This window comes from Micromys minutus (assembly GCF_963924665.1).
Source record: "Micromys minutus genome assembly, chromosome: 13".
In the NCBI taxonomy this organism is placed as follows: Eukaryota; Metazoa; Chordata; class Mammalia; order Rodentia; family Muridae; genus Micromys; species Micromys minutus.
Genome location: NC_137982.1, coordinates 45,639,434 through 45,662,268, shown reverse-complemented (window position 1 = coordinate 45,662,268; position 22,835 = coordinate 45,639,434). Strand labels below are relative to the sequence as shown.

The window sequence follows — 22,835 nt, the reverse complement described above, 5'->3', positions numbered from 1 at the left end:
ACACATTCACATTTGTGCCTAAGTGCTCCATACTTGACCAGTTGTGAGTTCCCACATTAACCACCCTCCACTGCACAGATGCCTCTCTGCTGAGTTCTAAGAGCTGCACCGATCTTCAGGGAGAGAAATTAATTGGAGACAGGTGGATACTGTGACCGTTTAGCAGAAAATAGTAGTAGACTTGCCCCTATGGCCTGTGAACTCTCCAGCCATGGGCTCTTGGTCAGATTTACAGTACCAGGTACATGTCTTCTATTGTGGAGTAGGTCTTAAATTGAACCAGAAAGCAGTTGGTTACCCCACCTCCCCCCCCCCCCCACACCCATGACATTGATAGTACTGCTGAAACCATGGAACAATCTTGCCAGGTAGTTTGTTATTACAGTTCATGGGGTGAGTGTGATGTCTTAAAATTAATAAACAAGCAAAGGACTCCTAGGTTTACAGATAAGCAAAATCACACCCAATCCATTTACATTTTCTAAGGCTTCCTGGAGGAAGATGCATTTGGGTTGAACCCTGGGGTCCAAGTCTCCCATTCCACCAACTGCAAGTTAAACTTGAGGAAGCATCAGTTACTTTTCCTTTTCTTCATTGTTCTTGTTGCTGTGCTTTCTGGTGGTCTGTCTCTAAGGAGTAGAACCCCCCCACAGACTCCAAACTTCAACTTTTCTCACGGTGTGGACATGCCGCTCTATCTAGGATCTCAGCTCTGCTCCCTCCTGGCTGTACAAAGTGAGGATGATGTACATTTGACGTCATACACGGTCGATCTGTGGACTCAGGAGACTGCACGTGTAATCAGAGAGCCTGGGACATAAGTACTCACTGACAAAGGGTAGCCACAATTAACAGTTCATCAAGTATCACTTGAGAAGGCAGAAGTAGCCAGATGCATGCAAGCTTAGTGGCAGGCATTTGTCTAGAACATTACAGCATTCAGAGCAGTTCAGGGTTTCAGAGTTTGCACCTATGTTACTTAAAGTTGCTGTCCAAAACTAACTCAGAGTACACGCATCATCCTGCAGGCTTGGTGCTGCCGGCACTACACAGTCACAGGTGTAGCTGATACTTTTGTCATCCGTCTCCTTCAAGGCCTGAGTTTATAAGAAACTTTATTTATAGACAAATTGTCCACTTTACCTGGCCATGTGTTTTTCTGGGAAAGTTTACTATGGGTATTTTTGAGCATGGTCGAATTTTAATTATTTTAACTGAAGCACGGAACTGATTAGGACACACTAGGAACTTGGCTAAGATGTTCAAGAAAGAAAACAAACATACCGACCACTTGGGTTACCCCCATAATTGTTTTCTTTAAGTTTGGAGCTTTGTTTTATACATTGTTGAAAACAAATACCATTATGTTTACTTTTGAGCTCTTTTTTTCTGATGCCTACTGAGGACTCATTTAACTTGACTTCCAGCTGAACATGTCCAAGGAGTTGACTGACACAGTTTCCAGTCATCACATGACAGACTAGGTTTGAGCTGAAGACTCACATGTGTTAGGCAAGAAAACTTTGTCCACTGTGTCCCCTTTCAGTGGCATCACTTTATAATCTCCTGTCAATCATCTGAAGCTAAATTTGTGAATCTGAAATGTGCATAGAGTAATGCTAATATCTATCTTTTATTTGCTTAATTTAAAACAAAGGATCTGGGAATATAGTATGATGGGAGGGTGTTTGATTGGCATGCCTGAGGCCCTGGATTCAGTTTCCAAGACAGAAGAAAGAAAATGATAATTGGACATGTTTTCCGGTCAGTTCATGGAGATGGAGAGATGGCTCTGGAGGTGACATGCTTTCCATGCAGACATGAAGCTAAGGTGTAATTGGATGTGCCTTGAATCCCAGCATTCCAAAGACAGAGGCAGGCAAAGCTCAGTAGATTTGAGGTCTGGGTGTACAAAGTGAGTTCCAGAACAGCCAGGGCTACGTGCGAGATCGGGAAGTCCCTCAGGGAACTGTAGTCATTGCTCTTGAATAGAACTGGGTTTGAGTCTTTCAGCCAGCAGCCCCTTTTCGAACAGCTGAAGACAAACATACCAGGGTCTGGTACGCACTGCCAAACTGCATGTGGGGCCGTGCATCTGAGCGATTACTGTTAGCTCTGAACAAAACAGTATTGAGACTAGGAAACTAGTCTCTAGCATATTGGTGTGTTTAGTGTAGATCTGCAACCAAGTACTCACAGTGTAGACAGAACTGCCCATTAGAGGATAGCAACCATGCCACATGGAACACTTAAATTCCTTTTCTTCTTCATCAAAATATGTAGCCATTTTTGTTCACCTTTAATAAAACTGGAGTTTAGTTAAGCAACGTCACCACAACGCACAGTTGAGAAGTCTGAGTTCACCTCAGTGGAGCAGTTCACGGCACAGAGACGTGGGCTGGCCCTTCTACCTGGTGCTCGGTTTCTGTTTGGTTGGTTGGTTTTGTACGTAAATAAAACCCTTGCGGTATATGCTAATTTCCTCTGCCTTTAATTTCTGACTCATTCATTGCATATTGCCTTTCTAAAGATTTTTTTTCCTTTCCTTGAGCCAGCAAGAAAAATCTTGCAGGAGAGGAGGGGGAAAGAGTGAGTTGAGGAACTCAGCACTTAAATACTGTTGCTGGATTTTCATTGGTTGTCTCCTCTCTTACTGTGGCCAGTCTCGTTGTGCTTCCTCCTGCAAGTCCCTCCCTCTTCGCCCCCTCCTGCAAGTGAGTTCGCCGGGTGTCTGTTCTAGCGACTGACTGCAGGCTGTATGTAGGCATTTCTCATTCAGAATGGACACTGACATGTTGAGCAGAGAAGAAAGCTTTCAGCAATGTGTCATTTGTCACAATTGTCAGGCTTTTTAAGAAAGGACTCCCGAAGAGGGATGCTGCGTGTTTTGTGTGTTAGCACAGACTGATTTCCTCTCCAGACTCTTTAAGTTTGCAGAAGCTTAATATAGAGCCCGTTTGCAAAAGGAAGAGAGAACTTGTGTTAATCGGCCTTGTGAAGAAGTGCTTCATCACCGTCCCGCGCCTCCCTGCGCTCTGGTGTGTGGCGTGCCCACGACTCTCTAGGTTAGGGCTCGGAGCCGCCTGCAGCATGCTCATGCGTTAGCTGAGTACAGTTCACCGCCACTGGCAGGCTGATAAAGGGTGTTTTTGGTTTTTGTTTTTCTATTCCTTTGAACATCAAAATGCCGTCCAAAGAGTCTTGGTCCGGGAGGAAAACAAATGGAGCTACAGTTCACAAATCAAAACAAGAGGGTCGTCAGCAGGATTTGTTGATAGCAGCCTTGGGAATGAAACTGGGGTCTCAAAAGTCGTCTGTGACGATCTGGCAACCTCTGAAACTCTTTGCTTATTCACAGCTGACATCGCTTGTTAGAAGAGCAACTCTGAAGGAAAATGAACAAATTCCAAAATATGAAAAGGTTCACAATTTCAAGGTAAGAGTTTTTGTTTCTGGCCTTTTCTCGTAAGGAGCACTCAGTGCTTGCAATGTGCAATGCAATATTACAGGCTCATCTTTGGATGCCGTTGAAAAATTAAGGGGATTTAACCGAAACGTCCTTGCTGCTCAAGGAAAAGACATGTTTAAATCCTGATTTTATTTGAGGAAGAGCTGAATAGAGCTCTTAGAAACCCAGCCCTGTTTTCTCAGGTTCTGTAATCACTGTGTCCACACTGCTAAGTCTTGACTGCTGTCGTAAAGGTCTCTAATCACGATTTTGGCCTTGCATGTCTGTATCTGTTTTGCAATGTTTCTACTTTTGCTGGTGATTTGAGGAAGGGATTAAGTCTTACCTGTCTGACTCTGGTTGGGCTCGGCTGGAGCAGGCATGTGCAGTTGCATCTGGAGTGAGCAGATGGTGTGATTTCCATCCTTCTATCTTCTCTCCTCCTTCCGTTAATAAAGTGACCACAATAAGAGGAGGATTGCTGCCCTGGGACCATAGAGGCTGTGACTGGCAGCTTCCCTGCATCTCTCCCTGGTGGCTTTCACCCTGCATATATTGTTTTTAATTCCTGCTGTAACATGTAACATGTTTTATGTAGTGTACCTGTATCTTCCTTCATGAAGAGTATGCATGTATGCATGTATGTATGTATGTATGTTGGCCTGAGATGTATCCATATCTTACCTGTACTTGCTGCATGGTATAAGGCCTTGAAGTTGTGCCCTTTATATGCTAAATCAGGGGATATGCAACTTGAAGTCATGTGTAAGGAGACCCAATTACACTCAGCAGGCAGATGAGCCAGCATTTCTATACTATCTTCCTGATAGTTAAGAGTTGTCTAAAGTTTACACAGACTATCATTAACACTGATGTTAGAATAGGAATATTTGGTTGCAAAAAAAAAAAAGGTGTTAGATCTGAAAAATTTGGTTTTTTATGTTAATTTATTTATCATTTATTCAGCATATAGAATGCACCAAGCTCTCTACTAAGGAACTTGATCCCAGATTTATAATCCATCCTGACTTTTAACACCAGCAATTTTTACTTATGCTAAAAAACAGCACAACAAACAAACATGCCTCAGTGTGCTGTGTGTCTTCCATAGTAAGGAATAGATTGTAGTCTTCATTCTGTTTGGGGGTTAATGATGTGAACTTTACTTTTCAGCCAATATTTTTGCTTTAAAATGGAATCGAGACAGTTCAAAAAATTGACCAAAAATGTAAATATGTACATATAGTCTTAGCCACATTGTCTACTTATAAACCAAAAATTAAACAAATAAACACCTGCAGGCTGCTGAGTTTTGGTGATTTATAGCCTGGTCTTACAGGACTTGTACCAGGAAAGTGGCCCACAAAATGTCTGTTGAGTTTGAAGGGAAGAGTCATCCACCTATTCTAGAAATTCTGGGACTGCCAAACAAAGTATCTTCAAAGAGGTGCATCTCATAGGCAAAGCTCATCTATGGGATGAGCCTGGCCCCACAGCGCTAAATCAGTTCTGTACATGTTTCTCACAGTATTGGTTAGAAGTAAACGGATCTGTTGAAGAATTTGCATGAACAAGCATATACTTTTCCCTCTCCTGCAGATTATATCTTTTAGGCTTTTTTCACATAGCTTTATAAAAGTAAATCTTGCCCATCCAGAAAGTATTATTGTGTGATGGATTGTGATCCTCGCCACCATCAGAACTGGAGACTGAACCTAGAACCTTGTACAGCCAGGCACTGTACCAGTGAGCTCTACCCCAACCTCAGCATACTTGTCTTTGTTTATGTGGGTTTTGTTTTTTCTGTTTTTTATTTTAAGCGCATGAAATGTGGGAGACTTCTTTCTCTGGAACTGGCAGATGAAACCCAGCTGAGGCCTGTCCTTTAACACTGTCCACATCAAGAAGGGTTTTCTGTGGGACGGTGAAACATTCTACAGTGTTTAGAGTCACTAATAAGGTCACAAGTCTCAGACCTGGACTCCTCTTATTAAAAATAAATTATTTTTAAAATGTGCCTGTGGAGTAACATTTTCAAAAATGTTTTTAAAAAGAAGAAAGCTAGAGAGAGAGAGAGAGAGAGAGAGAGAGAGAGAGAGAGAGTCAGAGAGAGTCCTGCTTGATTTTAGAGAATATCCCTGAGAGAATCACAGCCCTAGCAGGAGCTTGCTCCATGCAGATGCTGGCATGGAAGGGTGCACATGTGCAGTTAGCTCTGCTGTGGGAAAACTGCACTGTTTCCATGATTGCCAGTCACGTGAGCTGCTGCAGCTTTCTCTCGGTGGAGTGTTTTCAGAGTGACCGCAGGCCTCACTGACGCCTCCTTTCAGTGTGCTTTCTCTTCAGTCTCTTGAGCTGCGTGTTCCACATTGCTGCTTGGCAGTGTGCACAGCTGTCAGATCTTATTTTGGGGTGAATGCAGGAGCACCGGTTACCTTTAGTGAAAGTACTACCAAGGAGGTAGCCATTCGGAGCAGCTGGATCCCATGACTGGGGTTTGTAAGAGAAGAATTAAAAAATGGATTCTGCTGTTATGTAACCTTTTCCTCTCCTCACAATCCCCTCCTCTCCCTCTCTTGTTCTCTTCCCCTCACTCCCCTCTGTCGTTCCTACATCATAGAAAGGCTACTATATCTTAGGGAGGTTATCATTTTAGCAATAAATGTACCAAATTCCGTAGAAGCTTGGTAAGACATCAATATAAATTTGAGCACAATTCTAGAAGAGCTAGAGGAAGGGATTCTAGATGTTTTTACCAAAAAGTAAAATGAAGCGAATGTTACAAGAGACATATTTATCATGATTTGAGTACTAGACATTGTATACCCATATAATATAACATAGCACTTCATAATTTTTAGTTTCTATTTATAATCATAAGTTTTACATATATATTAGGTACCATGTGATGTTTCTATGTGTATATAAACTTTATTTTGATTAATATAAAATTGAATGTATTTCTGAGTAATCAAATTCTTTTAAGAGCTGCTCTATTCTGAGTTGCTGAGATGGCTCTGTAGGTTAGGTCCTTCCTTGGCTCCTGGTTTGGATCTCATCTCTGTGACCCATGTGGAAGTGAAGAAGCAGCTGTGCACCGCAGTACCTTTGCACGGCACCCGGACACACACGATGAAGCAAAGCTTTAAAGTTTTAAAGAGAATTACTCTGTCCATACCACAAGTAAGGAAACAAACACACACACAAAAATATATAAATATATATCAAAAGCGAAGTAGAGCAGTTAGCTGCCCCTGCCCTCCACAGTCATTGATTCCTTCCTACTTCTGAGGCTGGGGAAGGACTGGAAATTCAGTCTTTGCCCTCAGGCATTTGCTTGTGCCGTGGACCATTGCCTAATTGGCCCAAATGCTTAATCTCTCTAAACCTCTCTTTCTATGGCAAAAAAAACGTAAGTTCCTGATCTCTGTAGGCACATGGTAGCCATAATATATCATAATATATTATGATATATTATTTCTAACTGGGTTTTCTTCTGGGTTTATCTCAGTTAATTCATTTCTATAAAAGAGCGATTGAATCCTGGTCTTCCTAGAATAGACCACACTGTGGTGGAGAGTCTTGGATGACCCTGGGGGCTTCCATTCAGCTCCCAGTAGAGTGGAGTTTACATAAGAGCACTGGAGTGCTCTGTGTACCACAGAGTGCAAGAAAATCCTGTTTCCAAGAGGAGGTGTGAGCAGCGGTTTCCACAATGCAAATTGGTGATATAATCCATATAGCACTGTACCAGGAGGCTTCATAAGGCCAGCGGCCAGGACTCCTAAGTGAAGTAGGAAGCACCTGGCCAGCGGGCGGCCCTGCTGCTTGGCAACCAGAAGGGCAGCAGTGACCACACTCCTGCTGAAGGGGTCTGTCCTTTCCCTCCTGGGACACGCTGGGCCCTCTGCTCTTCCATTTGACTCATAGCGAGAGGAGTTTTGCCCTTTTCCTCTTGTGCTGCACTGAAATTTTGTGTTCAGTGACTGTGCCTCCTCGGTCCCTTGGGCTGTACCCACTAAACGCCTCACTACTCTCTCCCTCGTTCTAATCTTTGTTCCCTGTTTGACGTGTGTGGGACAGGCTAACAGCTGGCACGTGTTGGAGCGGTGCTGACTGAGTTAGTTAGTGCACAGTGTGGTAAAGTGGACTTGTTATTTTGAAACCAGCTCTGAAGACAACAGAAAATCTCAATACAACATACATTCTGAGAATATATCCTTAGGACCTGTGTCCTTTTATTTTAATCAAACTTAGATGCTTTTGAAAACTGAAATAAAAATTCTGATAACAGCATGGTTTTTTGCACTTTTAAAAAATTTTAAGACAGTATAACTATATAGCCTAGGCTGGCCTTGAATTTACTATGTATGTAGTCCAGGTTGGCCTCAAAGTCCAGATCCTTCTGCCTTAGCTTCATTGATGTGGTTATGGTAAAGTATCTTGTTAAGCTTTTGCAGTAATGCACTGTCCTATGGGGATGGACATGGAGTATCCAACACGGGACTTTAAAGGAATAGTTTTTCTGCAAACAAGAGGTTAAAAGGATCTGCAATGTGTATTTTATATTAAGCACATTCCCCCTCTTCACTTTGAATGTGGGCCAAAGAAGACAAAAATAGCCAAGATCGGTACATAATGGGTTTCTCTCTGCCTCTGCAGTCAGACAAGGAAGGACTGCTGAGCAGAAACTGGGAGGTTGAAAAACCTTATAAAGGTTCCTGTAAGAACTTCACTTCTGTTGCTGCCTGGTTTAGTACTTCTCAGATGCTGTGAGAACCAGAAAAAGTGAACTCCTCTGCCTCTGCCCCCCCCCCCGAGCCCCCTCTCTCTGCCCCTCTTTCTCTTGACCCTCTCTCTCTCTCTCTCTGACCCTCTCTCTCTCTGCCTCTCTCTCTCCTGTGTGCCCGTTATAAGTCACTGTTAAAACAAGAGAAGCACATTAAGAGTCTAGAAACATGTTGACCACATTATTCCTCAGCCCTGAAAGCAGAGTGCTTCAGCTTCCCTGGCTTGTCTTCATTTCCTCATTGGAAAGCAAATACCAATATAATGAGGAGAACATGCTGTTTTATGCATGAACATGGGTGTTAAAATACTTTATTAATGCCCTGCTCCCCAGAATTCAATGTTGAGTGTGTGAATATGATGTGAAGTGGAGGTAGAGTATCACATTCTGTTTGCAGTAATGTGACGGCCAGAAATACAACTAGAAATATTAAAGTCCTTCAAACTTCGGGAGAGTTTTGAATTTTGAGGTTGGGATTTTGTTTGTTGTGAGGATAACATGGGATCTATCTTCCTTATTAAATATTTAAGCGCACTATTAACTAGCCACTGTTGACTAGCTGGCAGTGTCATAAACTAGGCATAGCTGACTAATTAACAGAACTGTTAACTAGACACAAACAGTATATAGATAAACTGCAACTTTACCACTTCTCTGGCCTCCCAGTCCCTGGAATCCACTCTCTGTTTCTATGAGTTGGATTATCTGAGATTCCGCATGTAAGTGGATCTGAAGTTTAAACTGGTGGACTGGCCTATTTCACTTAGCACAGTGTCCTTCGGTTTCACCTATATTTAACATGTGGTAAAATTTATTTCTCAAATCTAAATTAATTTTTAATTTAGATTTTATACCTGTACTGGTTGGTTTCTGTCAACTTGACACAAGCTTAGACATATCTGAAAAGAAATCCCGTTTGAGGAGTTGCCTAGAGAGACAGGTCTTTGGAGTATATATCTGATTAATTATTGACGTAGGAAAGTTCAGTTCACATTGGTCAGAGCTACCCCTGTGCATCTGGCCTTGTTGGTATGAAAGAGCAAGTGGAACAGCAATGATGAGAGAACCAGTAAGCAGCACTCCTTCATGTCTGCCTCAGTTCCTGCCCCAGTTTCCTGCCGTGCTTGAGTTTCCACCTTGGCTTTCAGTAGACTGTAACCCAGCATATACATATGTGCCAGAACATACTCCTCCCACCTCCACATTGCTTTTTGTCAGTGTTTTGATTGTAGCAGTAGAAAGTCAAAGTAAGTCCATTTCATTGAATATATACCCATTTTCTTTACTCATCCATCCATGAATATCTAGGGTTTTTCTCCATAAGGTGGCTGTAACGTACCTTAAATGTTACAGTTGATGCTGCTATTGACTGAAGGTAAAGCTGTCTCTTTGAGATCCTGACATCACACTTCTGGGATAGGCTGCATTAATCTCCTGACATCACACTTCTGGGATAGGCTGCATTAATCTCTTTAAGAACGCCCAGGCTGTTTTCATTAGCAGCTGAAGTGCTTACATCCCACTGGCCCTGTCAGGACCGCTGCTTCTCCACACTCTCACCAACAGTGGTTGTTTTCCTCTGGGGAGTAGGCATTCTAAACCACCATGAGGTGGCACCCCACTTTAATTTTGATTTGCAATTTCCTTGATTAATAATAGTACATGATCTTTAAATGTTAATCCGGGTTGTTTTTGTTTGTTGGTTGGTTGGGATTTTTTGTTGTTGTTTTTAGTTTTTGTTTTTTGTTGGTTTTTTTTTTTTTTTTTTTTTTTTCTTTTTTTTTTTTTTGCATCTTCCGTTAATACATGTTTATTTGAGCTTTTGAGATGAGGCTCACCATACTTCCTTTTCAGACTGTACTTTAGCTCCTGGACAGTGACACACACACACACACACACACACACACACACACACACACACGAGTCTCTGTCTGTGTTTCTTGTTCTCTGTCTCTCTGTCTCTCTGTCTCTCTTTCTCCCTCCCTCATTCCCTCCCTCCTTGGACCTGCCCATTTATTGGACTTATATGAAGTTGTCTAGGCAAGGTAATTCAGCTGGTAAAAGTGCTTGCTTTGCAAGACTGTCAGGCTGTGTTTGATCCTTAGAATCCAAGGTAGGAGGAGAGAACCAACTCATAAAGCTTGTCCTCTGACCTCCATATACATGCCTGATGTGTCCCCAGCATGCGTACACACACGTACACACCAGTAATAATAAGATTAAAGCTGCTTGGTGGCTCTGCTACTGAGTACCAGGAATTTCTAATATATCCTGTTGCTAGCCCATCAGATAAATTGTTTGCACGTATTTTCTACCATTCAGTAGGGCAGACTTTACTGCTCCTTTCTGTTTGTTCCTTCTCTGGTTTAAAACTACCCCTGAAGCTCCAACTCTGGCATGTGACCCAACCTCAACTTCTGCTCCTGGCTCAGTCCTGACATCCTTCCCTGGAGTCATGCAGGTTTGCTTTGCTGCTGACTGTGGGTGCTCAGTGGTTTGGTTTGGTTTTTCATTTTTAATTACATAGAACTATGGGATAATGTTTACAATTTGATAGAACATTCATTGTGAGATTTGTTTTTCCTTGTAAGTATCGGGAAGCCTAACCCAGACTGTCAATGTGTCACATAATTAGAAATTCAGCATTTAAATCTTGAGGGAATTAAAATGCAACTAGGACCATCTTCCAACTTTGATCTATTTTTAGGTTCATTTTGGTAACAGAATGGTGCCGAGTCTCTCTCTGTCAGACTCAAGGCCTGGCATGCATTTGCCTTATGATATGCCCATGTCCACCTCTGCACAGTAGACAGGAGAGTAGAATGCTAATTGGCCCAAATCTAAGTCATACATGTTAATGTACTGGTTCATAAGACAAGGAATATCACTGGAAATGAAGATAAAGTTCATTAAGAGGATGCAATATTTTAAAGTGTATATATGCCTAATAACAGATCCAGATACATTTGTAGCTGAGCTACAAATGAAGTAGACAGTTCACATAGTTAGAAGTTTCAATAATACTGTCCGTGATAGAACAGACCAAAGGTAGGGGCATGGTAGCTTTAATCAGCCAATTTGATCTAATCGATATTTATAAAACATTCTATGAAGTAACAGCAGGAAGGATGTATCCTTAAAGTAAATATTCAGTTAAAATTGGCCAAGCATGGTGGTACATACTTTTAATTGCAGCTCTCGGGAGGCAGAGGCAGGTAGATCTCTGTGAGCTCAAGGCCAGTTGGTCTCTGTCTCAATGAATTAAATCTGAGGGCTAGAGAGGGCTCAGCAGTTAAGAATACTGCTTTTACAGAGGGCTTGGATTCTGTTCCCAGCACCCACACAGCCAGTTAACCCCAACTCCAAGAATATTCATACATCTGGCCCCCAGGGCCACTAGCACTCGTGCACATACACACATGCACACACATAATTAAAAATAAGGCAACTTTAAAAAATATTTTTAAGTTTATAATGCAGTTACCTGATTTCCTGCTTTCCTTTCCTCCCTTCAAACCCTCCAGTATAAACCATCTCCCTGCCTTCTTGCCAACTTATGACCTCGTTTGTTCATTTGGTATGTGTGTGTGTGTGTGTGTGTGTGTGTGTGTGAAGACAGGCTTTCTCTATGTAACAGCCCTAGCTGTCCTGGATCTTGCTTTGTACTTAGAAATCCACCTGCCCTTGACTCCCGAGTATGGGAATTAAAGGTGTGTGCTACCACATGCATGGTAATGACCTCTTTTCAATTGTTGTCATAGTCATATCTGTCTGTATGTGTGCTACATATGTACGCCGTGTGTGTGTGTGTGTGTGTGTGTGTGTGTGTGTGTGTGTGTGTGCTTGCGCATGCCCTCGTGCATGCGTTCCTAAATAGAATCTGCTCAGTCTGTATGTTACTCTTATATGTTTTCAGGGCTGACCATTTGTTATTGTATCACCAGGTGGTGTGTGTGCTCCTCTCTCAGGAAGACTATTTCTCCCACTTGGCATTCCTTAGTTGCTGTAATTCTTTATGTATGGCTGAGGTCTCCTGGCTCCCCCACCCCAGGCATAGCTGCTAGTGTGTCTGTTGGTGTTGTACAGCCACTTGATGAGATTCCATGGGTGTGGCTTCTCTGACATCTCTAGAGACACAGTCTCACAGCTGTCTGTTCCTCTGGCTCTTCCACCATTCCACCTCCTCTTCTGCAGAGATTCTCGAGCCTTAGGTGCACGACCAGTGCCCTAGATCTAGCATTTGGGGCTGGGCTCCACAACTCCATTTTTATTGGTTGTGGTTCTCTCCTCTTCTTTTTTTTTCCTTTTCTTACTATACTTGCAATTGTAACTAAAAGATTGGTGTTTTTTTTTTTTTTAATATTGATCATTGTGTTCAGTTTTACCACTGATTTTAATACAAGCTCATTTAAATGTTCTTTCTTTATTTACTTATTGTATGTATTGTATTAATGCTCTATCTGCATGTACACCTATATGCCTGATAGCCATGTTTCAGGTCGATTACACTGTGTAAAGTGCCATTCTTTCGGCACCAGGCATGTTGTGCTAGTGTCAATGCAGCTGTGTATGATTCCAAGTACCTTCTTTTCTTTGTGCTTTAAAAGCTCAGCGTGGGCTGGAGAGATGGCTCAGCGGTTAAGAGCACCAACTGCTCTTCCAAAGGTTCTGAGCTCAATTCCCAGCAACCACATGGTGGCTCACAACCAACTGTAATAGGATCTGATGCCCTCTTCTGGTGTGTCTGAAGACACTACAATGTACTCATATGAATAAAATAAATGAATCTTTAAAAAAAGTTCAAAAAAATAAAAGCTCAGCTGTAATCTTAGTGCTTTTTTCTCCCACAGAAATAGTATTAATTTGGGAAATGGGTAGATTATAAAGGAATCCATAAGGAAGTTAAATTATTAATAATACCCTGTATTGGTTATGGCAAGTGTATTTATGTGTATGTGGTTGCATGTGTGTGTGTGTAGTTACCTGTATGTTTGTATGTACTTGCATGTATGTTTATGAGTAGTTGCATGTATATTTTATATAGTTGCATGTATGTTTTATGTAGTTGTATGTATGTATGGTTGTATGTACAGCTGTGTGCGTGTACATGTGGAGGCTAAAGTAAACCTCAGGAGTCATTCCTCAGATGCTGTCTACTTGTTTTTGTTTGTTTTTGTTTGGTCTCTCTCTTGGCCTGGGACTCACCTATGAAGCCGGGCTGCTAGCCAGTGAACCCAGTAAATGCTTCAGCACGATCAAAAGCGCATGGCTCCATACCTGGACTTTTCACACGGTTCTGGGGACTGAACAGAAAAACACAGTAAACACTTTGCCGACTGAGGCATCTCCTTAACCCAGGGAATGATTTTTTTTTTTAAAAATACTTTAAAGAAGCATCTTTGTGTTTATTTATTCATTTATTTATTTAGATTTATTTCATGTGAGTACACTGTCGCTGTCTTCAGACACACCAGAAGAGGGCATCAGATTTCATTACAGATGGTTGTGAGCCACCATGTGGTTGCTGGGATTTGAACTCAGGACCTCTGGAAGAACAGTCACTGCTCTTAACCATTGAACCATTGCTCCAGCCCCCAGGGAATGATTCTTAGGAATAGAATTAATCGTAATTCACTATTCTCCACATTGAAAGAACTGCTTCATACACCATTTAATAGAACCTGTTTTTATGGTTCTCATTACATGGAAACAGCTGAGAGATTGCTGTCCCCAATAGCGGCCCTTCTTGTGTAGCAAGGCTAACTCTATGGTCTGGCCATATTGTATCAACTGTCCCTCTGGCTTACTGCTTATAGTTCAGGACATTGTTCATTTTGTTATGGCCACTGTCAGTCTGGAGGACTTTTCTGGATTTCCCTCAATTTTGAACGGTTTTCTCGTCTAAAGTCACCAGTCTTCTGTCCTTTGTCATGCTGATCAGAGCAAGGCCGTCTGCATTCACATGCAGTCCCCACCTGCCACTGACCCTCACCAACTGTCCCATGCCTGCCTGGCTTCAGTCTTCTGCTACCCCTGACTTGTCCTACTCTGGGCACTTAACTTTTTCCAACCATTGTTTAAAACTGCTTCAGCAAGAGCCCCATACATTTCTTCTGTTTCCAACTGAGGTCACAGCATTATCAGTCTGTTCGAACAAAAAGGCCACATGACATTGTTGGTGACTTAGCTCAACCCAACCCTTATTCTGTATATTTTTCTCCAGTGTCTGAGGGCAGTTTTGATTAGATTTGACTAAATTGCAGGCAAGAAGGTGTTGTGATGATTATAAAGGTTCTCCTATTTTAATTATAATTCTATCTTTGTTTACAGCAGACTGTGTATAAATTCATGTATTTACTGCTTATGTTTGTAGCTAATGATATCCATTTCTTTACACCTATGTGTGTATGTGTATGCATGTATATACTTCAGCAGAAGTGATCAAATTAAAGACAAAAGATTGTAAATTTTATATTAAGTAATGAAAATTTTAAATCCTCTTGGTGAGACTAGCACTGGTAAGTTAAAAGTTGAAGGCCTTCTTTCTCAGACTGACGGTGCAAGATCACAGCCGCACGGCACAGGGAGGTCAGGAGTTCCAAGCCAGCCTGCACTTTATAGGGAGATGTTTCTGACAGCAATAGAAAGGTGTTCACTAAACCGTGAAGATGAGGAGTGTGGAAGAAATGGCATTTCCTGCCTGGCTGCCTACACTTCTGTGTTCCTTCCATTTGATTCTCATCATCTGTTCCCTTCTTCTGCTGCCCAGCACCATGCTGGAGGACTGAGTCATCAGAGCCACACACATGGGAAAGCTGCAGCCGAAATGTCATTGCCACCTTCGCCGGAAAGCCTCACTGCCCTAATGTTCTTGTCACTTGCACTGGTTTACAAGGCCGTTTCCCTTCTTTCCTGTTTCTAGAGAGTGTGTTTGGCTGAGAGGGGTGACGAGGACGATGCTGCAGTGTCCTGTATCTCCTTCATCTTCTGCTGGGGTGGCCTTTTTTGCTATTTCTGTTACTGGATTTAAAGTGGAGTTGTAAATCCTGTGACCGTGTTGAAGAGCAGACAGCAGGTGATTACAGAACACTCCACTGAGGATGACCTCACTGTCTTCCAAGGTCCTTACCTGGGAGGCATGTGACATTGGCCTTTGCTTCTTAACACACTCCCGTCTCACACCCTCTGTGCCCTTTTCAGCCTGGCTTTGGCTAGTGCCTTCAGTGATATGACTCTATTGGAGTTCACTAATTAGATGCATCTTACTGTTTAAGCAGAGCAATTAGTGTGAAAGGAGTTGTTCAAAGGTAAAAAGTAATCGTACATGCCATGAGAGTAACACTCTCTTTTTTTTCTGTGCAAAAGAGGAAAGAGCTTTAAGACTGGTTGATCATGCCATTTGGGCATGTGCTCTTTTACTTTGACTGGTGAAGGTGGACCAACAGCTTTACAGGCAGCCTTTTCTAACTATTGTTCCATGCTACCAGAGACTGCTCCTTTGAATTGTCTTACCAAAAGAATCTCTAAAGGCATGGTTTCTGGTAAATTGATGCAGTTGTTAGTATCAGCCTTCTTCCTCCCCTCTTACAAAGCCAGTGTGTGCTTAAGGTCAGACAGCAGGCAGAGGGTAAGGTACTGCTGGGGTCACTTACTCTGCAGAAGATCCTTCATTCCACTTAGCTGTCCAAAACTCAGAACAAAAGTTCTGCATGCTCAGAAAGGCCTTCAGGGCAGGCTGGAGAGATGGTTTAGCTGTTAAGAGCACTTCCTGGGGAACTGAGTTGGATTCCCAGTACTCACTTGGGTCACAACTATTGGAAACTCCTGTTCCAGGGGATCTGACACCCTCTTCAGGCCTCTTCAGGCACCAGGCACATACCTGATGTGTAGCCGTAAATTCAGACAAAACACTCATATACATAAAACTTTAAAAGGAAAAAATGCATGGCCTTCAAGAAGATAGAACATTTTTCCTGGCTTATATCCAGAGCTAACAAAAACTTGTTAGATTTCCTAGTCCACAACAGACTTAGTTAGGGTTTTAATTACCGTGACAAACACAGCATAACCAAAAAAGAAATTTGGAGAAGAAAGTGTTTATTTCAGCTCACAGTTTGTCATCAAAGCAAGACAGGCTGGAACTGAAGCAGAGGCCATGGAGGACCAGTACTGGGGACACTGTGGCTTTACTCACCACAGCATGCTCAGCCTCCTGTGACACAGGACTGCTGGCCCAGCCTAGCATATTTAAAACCTAAAGGTCTTCGCTCTTAGGGTCTTGGGCTTCTTGCCACAACACAATACTTGTAACACACCACAAACCTTCTTTCCCCCATTTCCCTCTCTTTCCTTCTTACCCTCCTGAGCAGTGACACTTTTGACCTTTTTATTATAGTTGAACATGTGATACTTTTTGATTAACTTTAATTTAAAATATAACCATTTCTATAAAACTGTCAATGTCTGTAGACACTGTGTACATCAAATACTACCTGTTTGCATTTGCTAGGATCCATACAGATGAAGGACTTGTTTCTTTTTATTGATACATGATTGCATATTCTTTATGGAAACAATGTAACATTTTAACACAAGTGAAGTAACCAGACAAAGATAATGACATCGGCATCACTCCAGCATTTATTGTTTCCTTGTGTTGATAATATTCAGAATTCTGTCTGCTAGCTATTTTAAACGATACAGCTAGTTGTCCTTAGCTATGATTGTTCTACTGTGCTGTAGAATGTTAAAGGCTGTTCATTGTTGTTTATTTTATTTTTTTTAGACAGGCCTTCTCTGTGTTGTTCTGACTGTCGGAGAACTCACTTTATAGACCAGGCTAGCCTCAAACTCAAAAATCTGCTTCTCTAGCGCTGGGACTAAAGGTGTGTGCTACGACACCTCACTAAAGGCTGTTCTTAAACTAAGCAGCACTTTGCTATAGTCACAGATTTTGGGAAATGAATGTGGAAGGGTTGGAGGTCAAGGTCAGTCTGGGAAACAATCATTATCAGCCTGTGCTTCATGAGCCCCCAAGGTGTGAGAGGAGGAAGGGGTCCTCCTACCCAGCTAAATCATTCAAAGGTAACTGTCTCCCCATTCTATCTCCATCTCCCCTAAGGATCATGCTCCATCAGTGACCTCTCTCTCCCTAATACGCTTTCCCTTCCAAACTGACTGGCTCTCTCTGCTTTTGTATCTCACATGCCAGGTCTTAAACTTCAGTGGTTAGCCTGGCTCCTTCCCACCTCCATCACTTCCATTTCCTCTCTCTCATGTGTGCTGCCCAAATTCATGGCTACCAAGATACCCTGCCCACTTCAGGTTCCTCAAGACTTGTCCCCTTGACTCAGGGGCTGTTTCTTTTTCTTTTTTCTTTTTTTAATTGGATATTCTCTATATTTACATTTCATGTTATCCCCCTTTCCCCAATCCCATCCTGTCTCCCCCTCCCATTGCCTCGATGAAGGTGCTCCCTCTCCCAACAACCCTTTCCCATCCCACCTCAGCGCCTTGGTATTCCCCTACACTGGGAAAAAGAGCCTTCCTCTGATTGATGCCAGAGGCCTCTCCTCCCACTGATGCCAGACAATGCTATCCTCTGCTACAGATGCAACTGCAGCCATGGGTTTCCCTATGGGAACTCACTGGATGGTGTTTTGGTCCCTGGGAACTGTGGTGGGTTTGGTTAGTTGATCTTTTGTTCTTCCCATGGGGTTGGAGACCCTTTCAAGCTCTTTCAGTCCTTTTTCTAGCTCCTTCATTGGGGTCCTCATGTTCAGTCTGATGGTTAGCTGCAAGCATCCTCAGCTGTATCAGTATAGCTCTGGCAGAGCCTCTGAGGAAACATTCACATCAGATTCCTGCCATTAAGCATGACTTGGCATCAGCAATAGTGATTGGGTTTAGTGGCTGCATATGGGATGGATCCCCAGGTGAGGCAGTGTCTGGATCATCTTTTCTCCAATCCCTGCTCCTCTGTTTGTCCCTTTATTTCCTCCCATGAGTGTTTTGTTCTCCCTTCTAAGAATGACTGAGGCATCCACCTTCTGGCCTGCCTTCTCTTTGAGCTTCATAAGTTCTGTGAATTGTTTCTTGGGTATTCTGAGCTTTGGGGGCTAGTAAATGTTCATTGAAAAAATACAATACCCCATTAATGAATGAACTCTTGATGACCTGGAGGAACAAAAAAGATAGAAGAGGCACATTCCATTTTCATGGAATGGCTGATCACAGAATGAAGGAAATACAAGGCGTGTGAATTTTAGATGTAAAATGTCCACAGGGAAGCTAGTTAAGTGCACTATATAAGCAGTGTTAAGCTGGGGCTGATGCTCCTAAGACAGTTTGCTGAGGGCTATGCAAGCTACTTGTAAACATTTTTTAGAACAAAAATACCCATAATTGGTTCAGAATGACCTTATAAAAAGTCTGTAGCAGCCTGAAGTGTGTGAGTAATGATTCCTTAACAGCTGCTTTCTGACATACACATGCAACCTTTGATTAGAGAGCATGGGGTGGAACAGTTAAAGCTCTTTGTTCAGCATGTATCATATGAATAGATGCCCCGTGTCTGTTAAAGTGTCTCTGCTCTCATGAGGCAGGTAGGGGCTTTATTAACATTGGCGAACAGTGCTTTTATGTTTAAGTAATAAACCAAACATTATCTACTATTTGTTGTGCGGTATAACTGCGATGCTTCACTACAAGGTAAATGATAGGTACAAAGTTCTCCTTAGAACTTAATCCATATTCTCATTTCATTTTTATTCACCTACATATTTAGTAATACATACTTATCATGAGACCTGCAACCTGTTGGCTACTTTGTATCCCAAAGACTTTCTCCATGCCATAGTGATTTCATCATCATATACATTGTTGCAAGCCCATGCCAGTGGTCTCCTCACATTCCCATCAGAGAGCAGTGAGGTTCATCCAGTTTTATTCATTTAAGGAGCACAAACAAGGAAGGAATCTGTTGATCTTGGGCCTTGTTCTAGCAAGTTCATGGAATACTTTGAATTAGTGGACTCTGAACGTCATTAGCAGTTCAGAGGCAAGCGTGTGTTGCATTACTGACCCTTTTCATAAAAGATGTAAGAGGAATTATGGCCTCCTTTTCAAAATTACATGAGACCTGGTTCTCAAGCTTGCTTGTTATAATCACAAACACACACCTATGTAGAATGAACTGTGGGTTATCCACTACAGCCTCATGGAGATATTTTTACCAGTTCTATCTAGCAGTTTGAATACTGATATAGTGTATTTCACTGAATATATTAGGGACATTTTATTTTATATTTCAACATCTTTGAACTTAAGCCTTATTTTATAATCAGTGGTGTTTTCATGATTCAATCAGTATAGTTTTTCTGAATGAAATATATTACACTTGTGACATTTTGAGCTTGAAGAAATAATACATTTGTGTAAAATATACACAAGTACATATTCATATTCTAGAGTCATCGGTTTCTTTCTGAGACCCATTCACTAAATTAATATCACAGTTGTGAAAAATAACATTTTCGCTACATTTTACTCTTTACAGAACTGTTTCAGTAGATTCACACATTGAAATCATCATACTTGATTTTTTTTGCCATATTTTCTGATTCCTGCAGGAGAAAATGACCTTAATTTAGTCTAATTGGCAGTAAATTAACTGACTTCCTGAATCCTCTCTTTAGTGAGTTTTCAACCAGAATTTGCCTAAAACTGTGTGTGTGTATTTAAATGTATATTTATATAAAGGGCTTTCAATTTTATACTTTTATTTTTAAATACATGTGTGTGTGCATATATGTAATTTTTTAAGACATTGGTTGACTATGTAGTGCTGGCTGACCTGAAAATCATAGAGAGCTGCCTGTTTCTGCCTCAGTGTTGGGATTAAAAGCATGTGCCACTCAATGGGAGAAGAGGCCTTTGGTCCAGTGAAGGCATGTTCTCCCAGTGTAGGGGAGGTAGGAGAGGGGGGTTGGGAGAGGGTGTACCTTCATGGAAGGAAGTGGAGGGGGAAGGGGAAAGGGAGTAGGGGGAAAGGGGATAACATTTGAAATGTACAGAGACTATCCAATTTAAAAACAAACAAACAAACATGTGCCACACACCAGAGAGGTTTTTTTTTTTCTTTTCTAATTCTGTTATTTAATGTGTAGGGTTCAGATTCACAACTTCTCTGTTCTGGTAATATTTCTCACCAGTATTAGACTAGAATCTTTTACTTTTCCTATGCATAAAAATCTGTGAGAACAAATGTAATGTCACAGGCCTGAAATGGCAGCCTTTAGTTTCTCATTAACTAGCTTTTGTAGGTATGAAGTACAGTTGTTTAACATAGTAAATATCAATATTTTGAAGAAATTACCTTTTTTATGAAGCAGTTGCAACCAGTGTCATTTTAAGATTTTTGACCCACTATTGCCACGGAGTCTGGATTCTTAGATTCAAGATATTGTCACCTGCTTCCTACATTTGAAGCCATCACACTCAGACATGCTAGTGTTTGCCCAGCATGCAGAAGAGGCTCCTTGTGCCTGAGGAGACTCATTGGAAAATTCCATGGTAGACATTGTTTCCAGAAGGAAATTGCAGTCTATCGATTCGATGTGTCATTGCTTCTAAAAGAAGAAATGGAGCTCTGAAAAAGCTGTCATTTGTCACTCCCACCCAGTCAGTCTTTGTAAATGTCATGTGGTGCATCTCGAGTCCAGCGTGGCTGGTGTAGTGCTGCTTTGATTGACACACAACAGCCTCCTCACAGATGTCTCTTTCCCCTTTCTCCACTTTACCCTATTCTTCTTCAGGTGCATACGTTCCGAGGGCCACACTGGTGTGAATACTGTGCCAACTTCATGTGGGGCCTCATTGCTCAGGGAGTGAAATGTGCAGGTAAGAGCCCGCCTCTCCCCATTCCCTCAACAGCCAAGCTGAAGACTGGGTTATCACCTGCCCTTTGCCTTCTAACTGGGTGGGCAGAGCAGCAGGAGTGTGTTTAAGTCCCCAGAAACAAAGAGGACAACTTGCTGCAGAGGCTCAAAGTAGATGAAAGCAAGGCAGTTATAGTCAACATTTGTCCTTGGTGTTGCTTTAACTACATCTATAGAATTTTTTTAAGCAGTGTGCAAGGACATATGTTGCCTTGGAAACTGAATTTTAAAGCTGATTTGTTAAGCAAAATTGTCCTTACTAAGTTTTCTTTCTTTAATCAAAGTCAAAGCTGTAAAAAAAGAAAAAAAAAAAGGTCTGCAATTTTATATTCAAAGATGATTACCAAATTCCAAATTAACTTAGTGATTAATATTTTCTTTGTGACACATAAAGATATTGAATGTAACAAATCTTCCCTGTGAAAAAATGATGGCGGTTGCTGTCTTAGGTTTACCTTTAGGAACTTTTACCCATTAAGAAATGCTCAATGTGGTGGGCTAAAGAGATGGCTCCAAGGCTAACAGCACTTGTTCTTACAGAAGACCTGGATTCAGTTCCCAGCACCATCCACATGGTGGCTCACAGCTGTCTGTAACTCGGGATCCAACACCTCACACACATGGCAGCAAAATGCCAGTGCACATAAAATTAAAATTAAAAAGACAATTTAAATTTGTTTCCTCAAATTAGAATCCTGATACCCCTGAATAAATGTAATTTTCTCTATCCCACCAATGTGTATGTATCCACATGTACACTGTGGGAATTTGTTATAATTTGTGAAATGAAATAATGATTAACATCATGTGCAACTCATTGGTATAGAACCACTGTTCTCAATACTGCCCAGACTGCCTATTAGCGTGGCCCTAAAATTATTTAAAATTTAAATATGTAGTATTTGCTCTAAACAGTAAATAAGTTTATGGTTAAAGCTGTGCTGTTTAATTTTTAAAACTAAGGTATCTTTCATGTCTTTTAGCATAAATCTCTTATTCAATATATGCTAACAGGGCTGGGGATGTGATTCAGTTGGCAGAGTACTTGCTTAACATGCTCATAGCCCTGGGTTCAATCCCTAGGACCTCACAGAACTAGCCTGATGTCACACACACGAGGTCCCAGCACTGCGGAGGCAACAGCAGAAGGATGAGAACAAATTAGACTTAAGACATTTGTGAATGCAAGATGGGCCTGAGATCATAAGACTCTACCTTTTGTATTTTTTGAAGTATACTAAGAATAAATTGCTTTACACTGATAAGGACCAGACTTAACACTGTATTACTCATTTCTCTTACTTTATTATCAAACTGGGTTTTTTTGTTGTGCATTATGTGCAGACACCTTTGTGTGTTACTAATTTGAATTTTCTTCGAGTAGCAGAGCGCAGTAGGTATTGCGTGTGAACAGGCCCAATGTTCTCTCTCCAGCTATTCTCTGCACATCAGTTTGTAGACAGTTGTCACAGGCCGGGCCCGTCAGGATGCTCCCTGCCATGGGGAGAAGGATAAAAATGGCACAGGGGGACTTGTGTATGCAGAGGGATCCTCCCTGGAACATCTTAGCTCTGCATCAGGTGTCAAAGTCCACAGGAAGGACACCTCTTTGGATGGCTCTGCTCATGTCTCTGACCTGGAGGGCAGCAGTGAGGGCTGG

General features: G+C 41.8%; 1 protein-coding gene across 3 annotated transcripts in view; it reads left to right on the top strand.

Moving 5' to 3' along the window:
* CHN1 (chimerin 1) overlaps positions 1-22,835 on the top strand; it is a 136,375-nt gene that overhangs the window by 93,791 nt on the left and 19,749 nt on the right. For all 3 annotated transcript variants that reach the window (XM_080928018.1, XM_080928020.1, XM_080928019.1), the window contains 2 exons: positions 3,359-3,436; positions 21,053-21,137. In XM_080928018.1, coding sequence (XP_080784144.1) covers positions 3,359-3,436; positions 21,053-21,137 — 163 coding nt within the window. The remainder of the gene's footprint in view (positions 1-3,358; positions 3,437-21,052; positions 21,138-22,835) is intronic.